Below are 20,923 nucleotides of genomic sequence, written 5' to 3' on the forward strand. Positions count from 1 at the left end.
CTATATCGAGATATTAATCCAATTCCTCGGCATTTCTGGCAATCGTCGCGCTGAAAATTCCTGACCTGACCTGGCTACTACATCATCGCTCTATCGCTATATTTTATGGCAATAAGAGTTCGACTTCCCTGGCGCTCTTTCGACCGGCACTTCCACGACTGATATACGTGATATATGACTGAAGGGAGAATATACACTTACGCACACGCACGCACGCACGTATATACACAAACACACAGACATATACACACATGTACACATTTTTCGGCAACATTGCATCGAAGCGGGTCTATGTTTCAAGTGCAATAACATCAATATTCTACTCGATGTGTGAAATCTACCCAATGGGGAAGCAAAGTCAATCTACGCACAATTATAATTATACATATAGATATCTCACGTTTCTTTTAATTGAAAAATTATGTAATCTAATGATTATTTAATCCTTAAGAAAGCTTATTTTTAAATTAATATTGAAAAGTTTTTCCAATTGAATATTCAATTTTAAAATTTTTCTAGAAAAAATTTCTTCCCCCTCCCCAACCCTATTATTTAAATTTTTTTCTCTTGCGGTAATATTTATTCCATTTCCTATAATATATGATTAATATATAATAAAAATAAATATTTAAGCACAGAATATGTCAGATCTGTTTTTATATTATTATTAATATATTGGCGAAAAGAGAAGCATTTTGTATGAGAAAGTTGAATTTAATTATCGTTTAAAGAAAAAAAAAACACCAATTTTTCAAATCAGGCTGTCCCGCACTTCCACCGAGGTGGAAAAACTCTAATTTTCTCGAATTCGCGGCCGTCAAACAAACATAGCTTCTTTCCGAGCACATTGAAATACGAGTAATGAAAATTTTCGTAAGAGCTAAGTTATAAATGGCTTTACTTTCTTGAAGGGGCGGCAACGCGTCGTCAATGACGTCGACGTCATAGAATTTCACTTGTCGCGTGCGATCTAATTAAATCGTTGACGACCCGATGAAGAGGAGGAAAGCTTATTTGCTAATGAGATGCTGTTAATAAAACTTCTCTAGAAAAAAATCTCTTTTTATTGATTTATCAACTATTAAAAAAAAATACATTTTTTTATATTAATTAGTATTAATATAAAAAAAAAATTAATTAGTATTAATATAAAAAGTAGAAATTATATGTGAAGAAAGGGATAATTTTATTATTATTATTTGAAGAAACTAATTCTTATTTTTTCTATATAGGACGTAAAATTATGCTTTCGGAAAATTGCTAGTCTGCCAACCATACATGTAAAACTTTTTTAATTAATATGAATGATATAAATTAGACAAAAAATTTTTCAAGCTGATATCAGGAGGTTTTATTTATTTTTTTTTTTCGCATATAAGATGAAATAATGTCCTTTTTCAAAATCGCTATCTACTGCCTTGGTATTTGAATTCCGACGCCATAGCTAATCGAACTCTTGCTCATATTTGCTTGCTCGATCAAGAAAAAGCTCATCATATGCCTGGTGCATCAAACTATACATCTAGTTCAGGTGTCTTCCATATCTTCTCGATAAACGAACTGCCTTTACGGACGCTCTCGACACCATACCATTATCGATAAGGGCGTTCTCGATTTTTTCCTCAGGCGCTACCGGTCTCTACTTTCTTTTACGATATGTTGTAAAAAACATGATGCTTGAAAAGAAGTCGATGAGGTGCGGGGCCATTGTTGTCGTCGTAGAATACGAACTCAATTCTTTCACCGACGTCGTTACTTTTATCAATTTTTAAAACATTAAAAAGTTCCAAGTACGATATCCATCAAATTATTCTCGTCCGAAAGATCGATACCACGTTTTTTCCTTCAGTCAGAAAAGCCGCAGAAACGAATCTGAAGGAAAGGCTTCTACTTCTAACGCGTCGTTATCTGTAAGCTTATGCAAATGCCAAGCAGTTTGCCAGGGAAATTTGCATACGCTAGCTAGACCCCTCCTCCTTCCCAGCCTACGATCTATGCTGGATCATGTCTAGGCATAATCTCAAGAAGCTTTCGTCGTAGTTATACAGTGGTTTTCTCCTTAGATCGTAGTCACGTGAGAGAATAGCTCCCCGATCCCTCTCCCTTTATCATACTCTTTTTTTTTTTTTACTTTATTTGCATTCGAGCATTCCAAAAACATATTGCGTCCTTCTTTTGCATAGTACGGATGTATGGCCTGTAATAAAGGCCAAATCGTGCCACCATTCATTAGCATAAAAGTACAATACGCGCGCGCTTCGATCGTCTTGGGTCTTCTCATCGTCATAAATAAGTTCTCGATATTGCATCGGAAGAGATATTGGAAGAGGAAAAAATAATAGAGGATATCATATACGGTGTTCTAATTTTACGTTTGAACTTTTACATAAGAATTATAATGGAAATTTTTATTTAAAAAATTCCAATCGTCAAAATAAATCTTTCAATCTAATTAATCTAACGGATCGTAGTCGAAATATGATTAGCATAACGAAATTGTGCTTATGCGCGCTTCGAAAATACGGGATAATTCCCATAACGCATCACTACGCCGCGAGAATTTTCAATTACATTATGCTTGAACGTTGATTGGAGGGAGCAAGAGGGAGATGGAGGTGTGTCATCCTTCGCGAATATCTCTCTACAATCGCGAATTCATTAATGAATAATACAGTATCTGGATTTGCAAACGCTTTTAATTAAATTTATCAAGCGATTTTAATTTGCAACGTATTAACGTATTAGCATTGTAGCTGCTGCGCGAGCTTAAAATATCTTTAGTAGATTTTTTTCAATGGTTAAATTAATAAAATCATTACTTAATTGAAATTTATTCAAAAACTCATTTTGTTATTATAACTCACGATAATGTTGCGTATCTATATTTTCCTCTCTAGGAAATATACCAATATGTATTCGTACGCATATTTTTCTCCTTATCTCTCTTTCTCATTTATTTCTTCCTTTAATTACAAGAGTAAAATAAAAAAAAAACACATAAATTATTCGCCATCTATTATCAAACCTGACGTTTCAGCATTGGTTTTATTTCAGGAAGATCTTCGATAAAAAAAAAAAGAGTAAAGCGTAAAGAGAAAAACGAGATTTATGATTTGTCTAATTTGAAAACATTATGGCACAAAGGAATCGATAAGAATTGAGAGCGACATTAGCAAATGAAAGATTAAATTTGTAGCGTCTCTCGACTCGTCTAACTTTTGGAATAAACAACTCGTGTTGCACGTGTGAGTATTTCTCTCTCTCTCTCTCTCTCTCTCTCTCTCTCTCTCTCTCTCTCTCTCTATGCATCTCTCTTTCTTCGCTTGAGTGTGGCTCAAATTGCATCAAGGCACAATTAGCATACAGCAACGGAGCATGCACGCCGAATGGACCACGATGTCGTGGATAATTTTCACAGGACGACGCGATGGCAATCGCGTTGTGTCGAAACTTCGGCCAACTGTAAAGTTATATTAAACGTACCGACATACCGTATATATTCATATGCTTCTACCTCCGCCGTGACGTTGCGTCTTTTGTAGCAGCAAGTACCACTTTCGTACGCTATTATCATTCTTGGTCCGGTATATGTGTCACTTTAAATTGAAATTATCGAAAATTGTGGCGAGAGAAGAAGAGAGAGAAAGAGAGAAGATATATAAATATAAATTAAAAAGGAGAATATAATGAGAAGAATAATGTTGTTTCAGAAATGTTTTTCAATTACGAAGAAATGTTTATCTTTATAACTGCAAAGTAATTAAACGCTCACAATTTAAGGACGAATCAGTGTAATTCAACGCAACTGCTATCGTCGCGTAAGAGTATTAACTTTACGAAGTATCATAGTAACAATTCCGTTGCGTTGAAATTAAATGCAAACAACCCTGCAACAACACTGCAACAAGTCTGGACTCGCATCTGTCTTTATGCAACACGTGCGGCACCTTCCAAGACGAGTTTCGCTCGCAATCGGAAAGAAAAGTACGAAACAAAATAGCGGCTATCTTGCACTTTCACGAAATATTATGAGTATCCCAAGAGTACGCTGTTTAAAAACTTCCGCGCGTTATCTGCATATGTTACATCCGGCACGTTTACGTAACTATGGCTACATTCGCCTGATACTTGCCAGCTTTGTGATTTATTTTGATCGCGAAACACTAGGCGCGAGTTCTCGTATATATACTATTATACGCAAACTCCTTTCTAATTTAGAATAAGAGAAAATTATTCTTAAAAAATATGTATACAATATGCATAGATTAAAATATAGACACGGACACACACACACACACACACATACTTATGATTGGAATATTTGGTACTTAATTTCAAAATATTTCTCTATCATAGGAGAAAAGAACTTTTGTAACTTCAATCATATTTTATTCTCGATACATGTTGCATAATAGAAATTTATTTAGACAATATTTTTTTCGTTTTCCGATTAAGACAAATCTCAATAATCTCGTTAATCGCGCTTACGAATAATGAACAGGAGTAGAGATTTAAAAATCTTCGACTGCGATTGTACATTGTGGATACATTTCCGTTTATTCCGCAGATATTCTTTATTCTTTGTTTTGAGTTTACTTATTCAAATTATTGTATAAATGTTATTGTTTCTTTTTCAAATAAATTACTTTCTTTATTTACGAGCATGAGTGCAATTAGTGAATAAGAGTTGGCGAGTAAATCTTGGGATATCGACATCAATCCAAGGGCAATATATATAAATCAAAATTTATATATATATATATACAATTAGATTAAATGTCTGTATCTTTCTGAATTAAACAAATTTCAATACGAAATAATTTAAACAGAATCAACGTTTTTATGCGACATATGACATTAAATGGAGATTTTGTCTTGCAGTAGATTAACTAAATATGTTATTCGTGTGTCGAATACCTTGATAACTAATAAAAAAGAAAAGAAAAAAAAAGAAAGAAAGAGAGAGAGAGAGAGAGAGAGAGAGAGAGAGAGAGAGAAGGCAGGAAACCATCAGGAAAATTGAACAAAACTCAAATTGATCTGAAACTTGTGAATCCTTGGCTTTTCGTCGAAACTTTCGCTTGCTGCTCTGACAATAATTAAATAAGCTGAGTTACGGTAAAGGAAAGTTGGCGAAATTCGCAAATACGCCGCGTGTACGCTAAAATCGTTCTGAAGCTCTGAAAGTTTGGGAACAAATATTATTGTGCGACAAAAGGATCGCTATGCAATATCATCTGCCCTGTCACTTTGAATTATCATTGAAATTGTCATTATTTGTAATACCGCCATTATTATGATAAGATAATCTTAAATAAGAGCCTCGCTATTGAATTGTGAGAAAGTGTGAATATCTGTATATAAGGGGAAAAAAAAAGAAGAAAAATTACAAAATGGGGAGGAACAGTGATTTTACATTAAACAGTGATTAAATTCTTACGCATATTGTTAAAGATCTTATTAATTTGAATATATTTTATTGAAAATCATTCAAATAATAATGCATTTTTAAACTAAGATAACATTGTTTTGTACAGATTAAAATAACGCTGTTTCGTAATAAAACAATTTTTTAGAATAATATAAGTTTTTCACGAAACGCGCGTGTACTTGGCGCCTTTTTTTAAATTAATTTTTAGTTATTAATAAATTACAATATATATTAATAAATTACAATAAATAAATATTGTAGCACAATATTCACAAGCAAAATTGTTAATTATTTGTTTCAGATTCATCATGCGCCAATTTCTCTATACTTTCCTCATTCTTCAGCTATTGACAATCTTATTTGTATCATCAAGTCTGGCAGTGACGAGACAGTTACGCGGTAAAAAGAAGATTGTCGCGAAGGAGACGAAAGAGTCAAAAGAGATAAATATCTGTGACATTCAGATTCAGCAGGCACCGATATACTGCTATTGCAACAATAACGGTCTGCAAAATGTTACGAATGCCGATTGCTGGGTGATGAGCAAGCTCGAGCGTGACAATCCCATGTGGAGTTACTTTACGTCGCAGATCCATCTGAAAGAATTGGCGTTTACGGTGCGCCAGATCGATAGCCTCGATTATGTGCCCAGTCAGCTACTGTATCAATTGAAGAACTTACACACCGTTACGTTCCAGTATGCGAACTTTCATGAGATTGTCGAACATACTTTTAGTAATATTATCGGTATTGTCAAGATCAATCTCAACCGCAACACCATCTCCACGCTACACAAAAACGCTTTCGAGAATATGCGGGATCTTACTGTCATCAATCTCGATGAAAATTTCATCTCCGAGATTAATAGGTATGGATAATTGACAGTTAATAATTATCAGCAAAATTATCAACAGCGAATATTATTAGAATTTTATAAAATCTTATCGATTAAATTTTTTTTTTTTTTTTTTTTTTTTCAATTATATTTCAAACAGCTGCCGTAGAATCATTATTACTCTGTTACAATAATGACAATAAATTAAAAAAAAAAAATATATATATATATGTGCGTACAATACATATATGTAGATATACATATATAGTCACACACACATATCCAATGATTTTGAATGGTTGTTTACAGAGACACGTTTGTCAATTTGCCGAGTCTGCGCAAACTGCATCTGAACCAAAACAATATAAGCACCGTGCGCGACAGGGCATTTAAGCATTTGAGCTTACTGCAAGAGCTCGAGTTAAGCAGTAATCAAATCACGAGTATCACGCACGAAACTTTCTACGGTCTGCGCAATCTACTACGTCTTGATCTGCGTAACAATCAAATCGCCATGATCGGAAAGCGCAACTTTGCTGAGATGTCGGCACTAATCGAGCTTGAACTTGATCAAAACATAATTACGTATATATCTGAAAGAGCATTCGACGGTATGCACAATCTTCAGAAGCTACGGCTCAGGGAGAATCTGCTAGTGAAATTGCCGCAAGATTTCCTGGCTGGTGCACCGGGTGTTTACTTTTTAGATTTGAGGCGAAATTACTTGAAGACCATGACCTTCGATAATATTAAACCTATCGTAACCAATCTTTACGACACCAATAGTCACTTCTATCTGAGCGGTGAGTATTTTAATTGTTATTCTTATATTATTAGTAAAGTCGTAGTAGAAGTATACACAGCGATATTGAACAGTCGGCATTTTTGATGTAGTTTGTCTCAAGTTGATTATATGATCCATCGTCATTTTGAGAATAGAATATAGCTTAAACTTAGTTCCTATCAATAAACTGTAATATTAGTTATTCTAATATAATAGCAGTAACCATATTTTTAATTGATCAATCGACTAGAAACTTGGTCTATTGAGAACAATGAAGTGTCAGCGTATATATACTTAAAACTTTTCTAGTTTTTTTTTTTTTAAGGTATTGAAAATAGTCATTGAAAATAACTAAAAAAACTCATCTAGAAAGCTATCAAGTTATTATCCACTAAAGAACGTTTGCAGGTAGAAAATAAATTATGATTAAACATATTTTGCAAGAACATTTGAGCTCAAAATGATAAAAAAGGTATCATTATGCCAAATAGAATTTTCAAATAACTCGTAGCAACGCAACTATGTTAATCATAATAATCAAAAATAATGAAATTATAATAGACTTCGATTTAGCGCCACATTACGTAGATAAAACTAATAAAAAATGAACACTGTATTTGATTCAAACTCTTCGATCTACACTCATATGTAAGTTAATTGAAAATGCTTATCTATATATTTAAACAAAAATTGATCTCTTCGCTCAATACTGTCAACGACAAACAAAGAAAAAAAAATTTTTTTTATCCGTTAGTTCCTGCTTCAATTGAATAATTTCTAGCAAGGCTGATTTGAGTCTTGATCTTTGCCGTGATTTTTTTCATAAGGCTGCTACAATTACATTGTTGTATTTGTTTACAGAGAACAATCTGATCTGCGACTGCAAGCTTGCATGGATCTGGGGCTTGCGAAATGAAACAAAGAACACGAAACTAAGAAATGCCCTAGAGGAGCTGACTTGTTTTCTTGAGAGCAGTAACGCAACACAGAAGTTCAATAACGAAGGTCTAGGAAAAAATCAATCGCCTGAAATTACTAGTAAGTTTCGTTTTATGCACATGTATATATATTAATATCTTTTAGCGGAATTGTAGTTTTGTGCCGAAAATGTGAATTGTAAAATTTATACGATCTAGTATGCGTGTGGGCAAAAATATTCTTTATTTAGTACATGCTAAATCTAAAGATTTAATTCTATACATATGCATTGACAAAAATTAAAAAATAAATTATCCTTGTGGGGGAATTGAAAATTTAATATATACATATTTAATATTTAATATTTAATACACATTTTATATATACATTAATATATACTTTTTCAATTATTTTGATTTTTACAAATTTTCTTATGTAACTCGCAGTCTTTGAAAGGTTTTAATCGCTCATTATTTATTAAAAAAATTTGCCCATGACTGGTCGTCTTTAACAGTGCCTCGTCGGTATTATGAATAAGGATATAACAAATGTCATAATGTTTATAAATGTCCCACCCATGATCAAGTCAATTTAATCACAACAAAGAGAGAAAAGGTAGTAAAAAAAGAGAGAAAGAGAGGGAATTAGAGATTTCCTTCATACGTTATATGTAACTTATTCTTTAGAATATAATTTCATTATCGCAGAGGAATATTTTCCTGATAATTCGAGAGATGATGGTAACGAGTACAGTGAGGCCGATGACAACAATTATAATGACGAGGATGACGACGAAAATTCCTCTTCAAATTCGAATTTATACGACAAGGTAAGATACATATCAATTTGTATTGCACATGACGGCTAATGTATACCCAATCTTTTAAATTTCTTTGTAATAATGATATTAACTGGGATTGCATATAATAATAAAAGAATATTTTGATTTTAACAATTTATTGCGTTATGTCAAGAATGTGCTCAAATTCATAGTTCGAAACGATGAGAATGTACATATTTTGAAATTTACATACATTATAATATCACCATATGCGAATCATATGTATTACGCATAGCGTCATCTTCCCTTCTAGCCACTGCTTTTTTTTTATATCATCTGAAAATCGCTTTTCTCCTTTTCATACTTTTGGAATTTTTAATTGTTTTTATAGATGCTGTAAAGTCCAGCGCATTCTATTATATTGTTGACAGATTTCTTCGCTCTCCCATTGACTTTCAAACCTTTACCTTGCTTTACTTTATCTTCCACTAATCTAATAAATTTGTCTACATTATATTTACTATAGTTCTTAGAGCTAAATTCTCTATATTTATCCTCAGCTTTACTCGTACTTATGTCAGTAACATTATCCAGTACAATTTTTAGCCACGCATGATCCGTTATTTTAGGTTCATGAATCATCTGTATATATACTTTATTATCAGCAAAAAATAAATCTATGAGAGAAAGAAAGATGCTTGTATAATTTATATGTGTGTTTAATATTAAGTTTTCTATTCTCTTCCTTTCCTCCCTCTCTCTTTTTCTATGTATCTATCTATCTACCTATCTATCTATCTATCTATCTATCTTTCTATCTTTCTATCTATTTCAATCTATCTATCTTTTTTCTCTCTATACATACACACGCACACAATTTTAATTTCAAATCAGAAATAGATTTGGGTTAGGCCAGAATTTTTTCGCGAAGAGATGAAAGAGGAAGGACCTACGTATTCACTGAAATATGTAAATATGCAGCTAATGTAGAATTCATGCTCACACATTGGTTTATTTTCGGAAGCACCGGGTGATGTGGAGTGAACTTCGCTTTGCGCGAAATGTTGCAAGCCCATACGAAGCTTCTTTCCTCATTTATTATATATTCACTTTTCAATTTTTGAATGCCCTATATAAAGACCTGCATGTTTGGCAATTTGCGTGCAGTACAGGAGGTAGAAATATCTATATAAACTGTATTCAATATTAAATTTTCCATTATCAATTTTTTTACGTTTGAACCTTGATTTTCACAAATCTTTATTAATAATATTTTAATAACTAACGAGCGACAGTTAAAACTTTTTGAGTATTACTCTTATGTAGTATATATACATATATAAGTTTTATTCTCCATCGGCGCGCACTTTTTAATATTTCATGACTTTTGTAAGAAAAATTTTTCAATTTTTTTATTAATGATTCTGATTTTTGTTTGCAGATCAACGACAAGAAGTGCTGTAAAAAGCATTTGTTTGAATTAAAGCCGGAGGAACTACCATGCCCGGAGATTTCGCGGGAAGATTTAATGGCCTCTGAGCAGCCATCCAGCCGTCATGAAAACGCACGCGTCGGTTCTTCTGGCTCTAGCTGGTTTAGTTCCGGTTCGATCTCAATTCAGGCTGGTCAGTCCGTCCTCGCTACCCTCTCATTGTTATTGCTATCTATACTTTTTTCCACATAGAACCAACTATATGTATTCAAGAAAGCAGCATAAACCGTCATTCGGTGTCCTGATATCCCCGAGTGAGCAAAAAGAAAATCGCACATAAATGAAACTGGAATGTATGACAGTAGATGTGTGCATGTGAAAGCGTTTGCGTTTGTATGTGTATGTATATATACATATGCACTTACATATGAAAATTAACACTGACTCGAAACGTACCTTTGAGATATCCCAAAGCGCTTGCAATTATCGTTTAATGAATTATAAAGATTGTCTGAAAAAATTCCCGAATTCCCGAAAAAGTGTCGCGCACAAACGTGGTTGCATATCAATAAAATGTCACTAAGTCATGTCATCTGTCCAAATCAATATGCACAGTCGTGTTTGTATATAATTTTTAAAGTTCGATAATTTTTTAAGTATATTTTATACGTATACCTGACATATATAATACACATACTGTAAAAGAGTTCATCATTATGCGAAGCGTTCTATCACGTAGACTCTGTAAACGAGCCAATTGACAAAATATTATTTTCAAGATATAATGTGTTCGCTGCATTTTTAATATATGCCAAAATGCTCACATCAAAATGATAAGCTTCTATTCAGTTTTATTTTACGTAAAATTAGTTCAGTGTGACACTCACGCGCGCGCGTGCGAGCGAACGCGCTTTTGGGCCTTATATTACTGTACATCGTTATTGTATTCGTACAGTATATACTTCTATGCACGTCACTGTATGCATAAGAATACTAAATATAGTATAGTCTCGTGGGGACCCTCTGGGGAATAGAAACGGAATATTCTTGGGAAAAAAAAAATTAATAGATATACCCTCTTTACAGTGCGAACTGCTCAATCGACTTGCACCGAGCATGCCATCGTGTGATTTGCCCATTATAATATAAAAGGGACGCGACATTAGCGTTCATAGAATGTGGAGCAGTATCAAAATTAAAGGGATAAAATTTAAAAAGACTCTACACTATAACGTGCAACACTGCCATTTCTCTCGTTAACATACTACGCTTGCGTGATACACTGCCACTTATTATTAGATCATAGTCATTATATTCTGGCTGATCTCAGCTAATGATGCGTCTATCCAACAGCTATATTTACAATAGCTCCAAAATACCGAAAATGACATGATCGTAAAACGACATCAAGAATTATTAATAATAATAGGTATAATTTGCAATATATATTGAAAACTTAAATATAGAGAAATTGATAACAGGCAACACATTTTCGAATTATTCATTTGTGATTAAAATAATATTCATTCTTTTTTCGCCACTAATTTTATTTATTCTAATTTTAAAGACAATTTTTCAAAATTTTGATATGTCTATACCTCTATTATTGGTTTCCTGCCAATCTTTTATAATTTTTTACAGAATGCTGCAAAATATAAACGTTACAAATATAAATGTACGGATAGATTTAAAATTTTTTGTATAAATTTTTTACATGACATTTTTCTTTTGTTTCCTTTTTTTTATTATAACTTTTCATTCGATATGATAAACTATTAAATAGTACGCATTCTGTCGTCCCCCATTAAGTACTTTGCAATTAATACTATTTAGACTTTGGTTTATTATATATATTTATGACAATTGATTAAAAACTAATGATTATTAATGATAGGTAAGTAGCTGTGGCCACACCGGCACGATCGTATATGGTAAATATGGCATCTTTCACATCAAGAATCGACATCAAAATAAAATTTCTAAAAAATATTTAAACGGATACAATACGATTACAAGTGTCGAGATTTAATACCACCATAATTTTAATATACTTCTCAACAAAAATTGAAAAACAAAACAGCTGAATTGTTACGAGAACAATATAAGTTAGCTAAATATCTTTTTAAAAAAGAAGTTTTTTTTTCTTTTTTTTTTTTAGATCAAAGAACATTGTTTTTTTTCCTTCTCACGTTTACATACGCGCGCGCGCACAACACACACACATATACACTTAACAATTTTATTATATTATTAATTTAATATATATTATTTGATATACATTGTATATACATATATATAGGAATATAAATAAGTAATTATTAATCACAAACAGTAAGACTGCTTGGTAATTTTTTCTTAACTTTAACGAGTCATGGAAACATGTTTCTTTGATTAAAACTGTTTATAAGAGAAAGTAAGTATCTTTGTAATTAGTACTTCAATTAATGTTCTACGCAATACGTATGGAAAATTAAAAAGTTACATGGCATTGCTAATTTGATTTTGATAGCGATGACTCATGTTCTTTTCGTAATAACTGATTCAATTTTGTATCATCTGTTTATTCTATCTTGTTTTTTTCTTTTATATGTATGTATATATAAAATTGATGTTGCGCTAAGTACAAAAGAAATATATATTGTTTATTTTACAAAATATATTTTCTGCATAAAATAAAATATGCGCGCGCATAAAATAAAATTGAAACAAGTCTTTTGAACAATAAAAGCGTTTTTAATCATTAATATCTAGCATCATTCTTACAAAGTTATAAATGCGACATTATCTTTGCAATATTTATCGAATGACTTTTCAACAAATCTATGCATTTATATAATAATCTGTTTGATTAAAATGCATTTTTCGCGCAAAAACTTAAAACTAAATAGGTTGATATTTTAACCTTTGGACACAGAACAAAAAAAACGGTAAAAAAGATAAAAAATTATAAAAAGCGCGACTCTCTCCTCTCTTTCTCTCTCCTTCTCTATCTCCCTCTCTCTTTCTCTTTGAGCGCATAAACGCAATAATCGATTAGGAAGAAATACAAGATATTAATAATATGGAACATATAGTGACTCTATAGTATTAATATTCGAACACCATGGTACTTGAAAAATAATTATCATGTATACTTATTTAATGTTAAATTGAGGAATTTATTGTGTTTTAATTAGTTAAAGCACTCTTAATGTGCGTAGTTGTCAAAAACATGAACTTTATTCATTTAATTGATGTAGTTTTTTATAAAATAAGCGGTCAACAAAATAATGTTTAATTCTTGTATCGCAAAAATATATTCGGATATTTAACAAAATAAAATATTTTTTTACAAGAAACATAAATAGATCAAAAAATTAACAATAAATTCAGTATTTAATACGATACCCTTTTTTGTTTAATAACATGATGTAAACGTTTAGACACGTTGAAAATAATTTTTATTTAATAATCGTTTATATGTTTTTAATTAAAACGCAATAAATTCCTTATTTTAAGATTAAATAAGTATAAAGAGTAATAATTTTTCAAATACCATAACGTTCAAATATAAACGCAAGTCACTGTAGCTTACCTAAAACAATGATAAAGAGAGGAATAATTAATAATGTTGAGGTGTTATTTGTCATAGTATATGCATTGTCATGATATCGTGATAATATTTGTATAGTATATGAAACATCGAGTCGCAAAGCGGTATCACAGAAGATGCAAGTATGTAAATCAAACAATGCCAAACATTGAAACATCTTGATTTAAAAAAACATTATTTTAAAGCATAATATATTCTAATCTGATTATAACACGTCATCGTCGCAAGTTGAAACATTACTTGGCAAACAAAATTTTAATTCACCAAGTATACTTTTACATATTTTTAATTTAATAGTATTTTCTGTTTAAAAATTTCGTCTTATATAAGGAAAAGTAAGATAAAACCGGGTAATTTTTTGGATTTGTCTTCCTATAAAAAATCAGAGGACAATAAAAATTCTACTGATCCTTAGTAGTCTTTAATTGACCTTGAATTATGAGAAAATGAGTTGCTGAAAAAACATATTTGGTTACCAAAGATAACAGAATTTTTTGAAGAAGTCAAAATATCTGGTTTTACCCTTTACCGGTAGGTTAAAATCGGGTATCTATTTGAAAACGTATAAAACATCATGCAATTAAAAAAACCTTGATTTATTTTAATCAAAATACAATACGAAAATGTATTCTATAAACAAAAATCACAAACAAAGACATCCTCTTGCTCTACATTGCTGCAAGACTTTCTTATTTAATTCTTTAACTTTAGACATCTCAAAAAGCTTTTTCTTAGTGGTTTCTTTTTCCGAATGGCGATCTCCATTTTTAATTGCTTTTTATAGGGAGACAAAGTCAGGATGGCAATTTTTCTTCTTTTTATTATATGAGATGTGTAGGTACTCGGTTTTGCTTCAATACGAGGAAAATAACAAACAGGGCTGTACATTTCGGCATACGAAGCGACGATCAAAAGAAGTGCAATATACTCTCTAATACAGAATGCAATACTGCATTTACAGAAACAGACGGTCTATTTAGAAAAAAATCCACGACGACTCGATTATTACTTCGATATCGATCTTTTTTGGTCCGAAAATTTTTGCTTTCTCCCAAAAAAGAAAGTTTGACCCACCTACCCGGTTTTACCCTATTTTCTCTTATATATTTTAATCTGAATAAATAAATATATATATATATATATGTATATATACAATATTATAATTTTCATCTTGATATATGTTGTTAATATATTGTGATGATTTTAAACGATTTTTATGAAAGATTTCTTTTTTTAGAACGGAGGATTATCGTCGATATTTTTGCTACTTGTGTGATACTATAGTGCAACACGATACCTGTTGTCGATTAAATAAATAAATATAAATTAAAGCAGAGCTAATTAGTTGCAGTTGTTTGATCAATTTTCATAGTTGATTTTTATTGCTTCCTCGCTTCCATTCACGTCTTAGCAATATGTCACTGAATGCGTGCAATCAAAGTGTAAGATAATCTGTCTTATGAGTTTTCGTGCTAACAGTGCGATAAGACCCCATATATGTGAGAAAGAGAAGGAGAAAGGCAGATGGAGAAAAAGAAAGGGAAACAAATAGAGACGGAGGGAAAATGTAATATAGAGAGAAAGAAAGGGAAAGAAAAAGAGAAAGAGAGAGAGAGAGAGAGAGAAAAGAAAGAGAAATTAGTTTTAATTATTAACGAAATTATTTTAAATAAAGAGAAAAAAGTTAAATCAGAACTTTGGCAACGTTTACGAAAAAGAGAGAGAGAGAGAGAGAGAGAGAGAGAGAATCTTACTGTTATAGTGATACGAAAGTTCTTAAAATCATCGCACGCTTTAGTTAGTGTCTCACGACTGCTAAGATGCAAACAATAAGAGGGAAATCAACTACGAAAATTGACTTAACAGTTGTAGCTAATTTTCTAAAGCTCAAATTAAAATGTTCCAGGATATTGTGTACGCCATGTTAGGTTCTGCCATACTATGTAAAATAAAGCCGTAATAAGTAAAGTAAAGCAACAGATATGGAGCCAGAAGTTTGCTGAAACGAGATATCATTAATCGATTTCCTTTATTACTTTCTCTATCACTGAAATATGTTGGCTCCAGGAAATATTTGAGGAATTTTATTAGAAGATTATTAATTATATATATATATATATATATATATATATATATATATATATATGTATATATAATTCTGCAGATGTAATTTTATTAAAAATAAAAAAGAGATGATGTAAATAAGAATCATTAAAAAAAATTTAGAAGAGAAGATTCCGAACATAGATATTCGACTTATTAATACCAAAAATAAAGAAAACTTTGGTGTTAGCTTTTAGAAACCTCTCTCGTACATAATTTACGATTCACTTAATCGCACTAAGTAAAATAAATAAATAATTGTTAAAGTTGATATGAGAACAAATGAATACGCTATCAAATATGAATCGCTATAAATCGAAATAAAACGAGACCTTACGCCTTTTCATACAGTTCTCTTCCTTTTTCTTTCTTTTTCTCTTCTCTGTCTCTGTCTCTGTCCGTCTCTCTCTCTTTCTCTATCTATCTATCTATCTATCTATCTATCTATCTATCTATCTATCTTTTATTCATTCTTTAATATATTTATGATTAAGGAAAAAAATGATCACAAGATTAATAAGTAATTAATCAATTGACTGCAATTTTAATCAGACGATAGATAATATTAATAAAATGAAAAAATTCGCAATTTTTTATAACTCATTATATATATATAAGTCTCGCTTTGTATTTTCGTTTATCGACTTTTATATAACTATTAGTACATACTACTGTATCAGATGCACTTATTCGAGTCAATCTATCAATATAGTTGCATTTTCTATTCAATGTACATGTGTTTTGATATATATATTTGCATGCGTTTCATAATTTTAATGAAATCTCTTGAAAAGATATCAAGATTTTCACATATGTGTATGTACGATTAATTTATATAATTTATGGAATTTATATATAATAATAATAAGCTTTATGAAAATAAACATAACTATGATAAGTTAAGTTAGGTTTATGCGAATCGAATGTTCGTATAGTAATATGCTGTATTGTGATCTTGTCCGTTGAATCAGCTGTATACTCTTGTAAAGTGATGTTCTCCTTCAATGCTACCTTTTTATTATAATTATTCATATTTATCATATGATCGCATTAGAATGAAAACGCGCAATAATATTTTCACTTTGTTTATGTATTATTTAAAAAACAGTGGAGATTGAAGGAAAACTGCACAATAAGAACAATGATTTTGATGACTTTATATAATAATACAGACAGTTGACTATATTTCTTCTACCCATATAGATTTATCGTCAAACTGTAATATGTATTATACACGTTCTTTTGCAAGATTTAACAATAATTGCGAAAATAAATTGTCGAAAAACAGAGAAATTGTATGTCTACTCGTTTTGATGAATAATTTATTTCCATTCAATCCGTCGTCGATTCCAGATTCCTCTTCGATAATACTAATAAATTATAATTATAATTAACTATAATTAAATATAATTATAATTATAATTATAATTATAATTACAGAATTACAATTTTACAAGACTTATACATGTTTATATATATACATATATGTAATATATAAACTTTTTTACAAAAGTACAATTAAAAGTACAATAAAAACTAAAAAGAAAAAGGAAAAAATTGAGAGAGAGACATGGAATAGGTAGAAATAAATAAGAAAGAAAGCTTTTATATATCTTGCATGAATCTTTCCTTTAAAAATAATACTATTTATATTCATATAAAAATACAATTCAAAGCCCGATACTATAAATTCAATATTTGTATAATCGTTTATCCTTTTTATTTTATTTTTTAAATAAATAAAGTTATTATCGATCATCTCTTTTATTAAATAATTAAAATCTCGTTTCTCGTTTCGTAATCATCCCAAGATCGCAATTGGTTCTATCCCAGGTAAGAAGGATTAAGATCTCTTAAATACCTAAAAGAAAGATCACCGAGCAAATGTCCGAAATAATACAATGTGAGATCGATGCTTCCTGTCGTTCACCTGTTTTTTGGACCTGACATTCCGACCCTTCGACAGGTTAATCTACTTCTTCGGGTCTAAATGTAACATAGTATTATGCATCATTAATCATTGACTTTTATTAATTTCTATTATCGTAAAGTGAAAGTAAATCTGTGAGCAAATTTATTTATAATTTTTTATTCATTCAATAAATTTATAATATTTATATAAATAGTTGCATAATAGTTGCATAATAGTTTGATTAATTTTCAATATCCATCCAGCTTTTTAAAGAAAGCATGTTAAATCGATACTAGCAAGTATTGTTGCTTCTTTTCCGCTGATTGCTTATCTTGACACTACACACTGTGCATTACTTTATATCAATAATAAATATAAAGTCCTATTCTGGATATCCTAGATGAGCCCGTGCATTCAACAGTTCAAATATTAAATATGTGTATATAATTTTAATTTATTTGATTTTGAAAAAACGGGTAAAGTTAATATGTAAATAATTTTATAAATATGTATGTGTATGTGAAAAAATTAATTTACGCTGTTAATGATTAAAAATTCTTCGAATTCGAAAGAATAAGATTAAAACTATAGGAAAATATAATAATTATAATAGAATATATTATCGCGTTTCAGAAATCACAATCTTTCGGAAATCACAATCTTATATTGTATAAAGATATATTCTAGTATCGGAGAAAGTAGATTTTTTGGGATAGCATCCCACAAGATATAAAAGAAACTTTCATTTTGTTTAGCCAATATTGCAAGAGATATCTCAATTTTTTTTGTATAACATTTTGCGAAAATCTGACAGTATATCTGTTATCGGGCGATATAAACGTGAAAAAATTAATTAATACTGCTAATGATTAAAATTGTTTAAAAAATAAAAGATTACGAACAAAACTATAGGAAAATTATAATAGACTTCTGTTAATAATTAATAATATAATAATTATATAATTAATAATAATTAATATTCACTTTTTAGTTTTCCTAAAAAGAATCCTACTTTTTAGTTTTTCTAAGAATCTTAAGAAATTAAATGACCATCTTAAGTTAAAATAATTCTAATAGATAATCCTAACAACCCTACTTTTACTCGCTAAGCTAGCGGCAATCTGGGATCATCGAAATTTGGGAGAGTGTGCCTTAACCGCGAGCCCTAACCGCGTGCTCTAATTGCGCGCCCTAATCGCGTGCCCTAATCGCATGCCCTAATCGTACCTTATATACCTCTCGCTATGCATTTTGGTCAGTATTGGCCGCCTATTTGCGTAGCCTATATCCATTCCTCGGGCCAATTGAATCTACCTTTTGTTGCTCCTGGCCATTTTCTGAATCGATCTCCAACCAAAGGTCGAAAAAGGAAATACACGCTCCTTTTATCGCCGGCTATTTATTATTGCCGGCAAATAAGCGCAAGATTTTTCTTACGTTTGTAAGGAGATAAACTCCTTCTTTTGCTGGATAATTATTGTCGACAGATGAGCGTAAACATTTCACGCTCGATGACGATCGTGTGATTTTACGATCATTCGTTAGACGTTTTAATGTAACTTTGTTTTAACTGAGACAAAACCAAGTTATCAATCAAAATTTTGATTAGAAAAATATAATAAATTATAATAAATATATAAATTTGATTAAAATTTATATATAATTTATTTAATAGTATAATAATACATATATATATATATATATATATAATAATATATATAATTTTAATTTATATAATAATATATAATTTATAATGAAATAAAATTAATTTACACAACATTTATGCCATTTATTATCATATTACAGATAATTTAATCGATTTATCATTTGGTCTCTCTTATATCAGTTAAAACAAAGTTTAAGAACAATGTCTACAAACAAATTCTACGATATGGATAAGCTGTAAGAAATTAGGATAAGATGCGCGTTAACAATAAGTTACACGTATCCATCACACATATACATCATGTACACAATTGATAAAATTATTAGCGTTCTTTATTCAAAAAATTAAATAAAATCTACAAATTTGAAAAAAAATGTTTTCTATAATTTTCCTTTTTTAATTTAAACTTTAATTTACTTTTGCAATAGATGCAATGCATATCAAAAGAACTTAAAAGTTATTCAACGTGATCTATTTTAGCTCATCCATGTAAAAGTAACGGATTTATATACAATCTATAATCTACAATGCGCATCTACAATCTTTACAAATCCGTTACATTAAAATTAAATAAAAGTTCGTTACTCACCGGCACTGATGCGCAACAGCGGAGTTGTTGGTCTTGAGGCTACGTTGTCTGTAACATACAAATATAAAATCCAAATTAAAGCAGCTTCCAAAATATAATTAATATTTCAAAAAATTATTACTATATACGTGCTAAATTTTATATCCGATGCATATGATAATAAGCAGATACATAAATACAAAACAATTTTATAAATTTTAAAAAGGCTATTTTTTTAAATAATGGAAACATTTATCAGACTTATGTAAAAGTCTTTCTTTCTAATTTACTCTTGTTTAATTCATTCAAATAATGAGATTGAATTAATGCGCGTACGCGATTTTTAACAAACAATCTACAAATAATAAATACTCACCCTTGGGTTGCTCCGCCGGTGCAGGATGCCTTTCCTAGGCCTCCTCCTCCTCTCAGAATGTCAGAGTCATTGATCTGTAACATGCAAATAGAAGATCCAAATTGTAATAAAATAATTAATATTTAAAAAAAATTATTATACACATCGAATTTTATATTCGACGCATGTAATAATAAGCAGATTAATAAAATAATTTTATAAATTTTGAGAAAAATACTACTAATAACTCTAATAATTTTATGTAAAAGCTATAATTTAAAAGTAAAAACTTTTACAAAATTATAGCTTTCATATATAAAAATCTGTTTCTCTCTTGTTTAAATCATAAAAAAAAATCGCAATAAAAAATCTAATTACGCGATTAATTGCTCAATTTTATCGTTGCTCGTACGGCACGATGACGGCAACGACGACGCACTGATGTACGTTCAACGCACAAATGCGCGTGCCACATATGAGCCATTGTGCGACTCGTGGCAATGCTGTGTCGACACGCGTCGCGGAAGACGCGAAAACCATCCGCGG

General features: G+C 30.5%; 1 protein-coding gene and 1 long non-coding RNA gene across 10 annotated transcripts in view; one reads left to right on the top strand and one right to left on the bottom strand.

Moving 5' to 3' along the window:
• Con (leucine rich repeat protein connectin) overlaps positions 1 to 11,712 on the top strand; it is a 122,753-nt gene extending 111,041 nt beyond the window's left edge. For 8 of the 9 annotated variants that reach the window (XM_070313375.1, XM_070313407.1, XM_070313380.1 and 5 more), the window contains 5 exons: positions 5,733 to 6,299; positions 6,576 to 7,069; positions 7,912 to 8,088; positions 8,676 to 8,797; positions 10,191 to 11,712. In XM_070313375.1, coding sequence (XP_070169476.1) covers positions 5,740 to 6,299; positions 6,576 to 7,069; positions 7,912 to 8,088; positions 8,676 to 8,797; positions 10,191 to 10,433 — 1,596 coding nt within the window. In that variant the 5' untranslated portion in view covers positions 5,733 to 5,739 and the 3' untranslated portion in view covers positions 10,434 to 11,712. Of the gene's footprint in view, positions 1 to 3,054; positions 3,246 to 5,732; positions 6,300 to 6,575; positions 7,070 to 7,911; positions 8,089 to 8,675; positions 8,798 to 10,190 lie in introns of all 9 variants that reach the window. The other variant, XM_070313388.1, reaches the window with a different exon arrangement.
• LOC138942937 (uncharacterized) overlaps positions 1 to 20,825 on the bottom strand; it is a 105,778-nt gene extending 84,953 nt beyond the window's left edge. The window contains exons 1-3 of the long non-coding RNA XR_011448404.1: positions 20,756 to 20,825; positions 20,399 to 20,472; positions 20,044 to 20,091 (exon numbers count right to left, since the gene is read on the bottom strand). This is a non-coding gene — a long non-coding RNA (uncharacterized lncRNA). The remainder of the gene's footprint in view (positions 1 to 20,043; positions 20,092 to 20,398; positions 20,473 to 20,755) is intronic.
• Positions 20,826 to 20,923: the final 98 nt, after the last annotated feature.

Source organism: Polyergus mexicanus, unplaced genomic scaffold (genome assembly GCF_030449975.1).
Source record: "Polyergus mexicanus isolate NDT 795.1 unplaced genomic scaffold, iyPolMexi1.0 SCAF_2, whole genome shotgun sequence".
Lineage (NCBI taxonomy): Eukaryota > Metazoa > Arthropoda > Insecta > Hymenoptera > Formicidae > Polyergus > Polyergus mexicanus.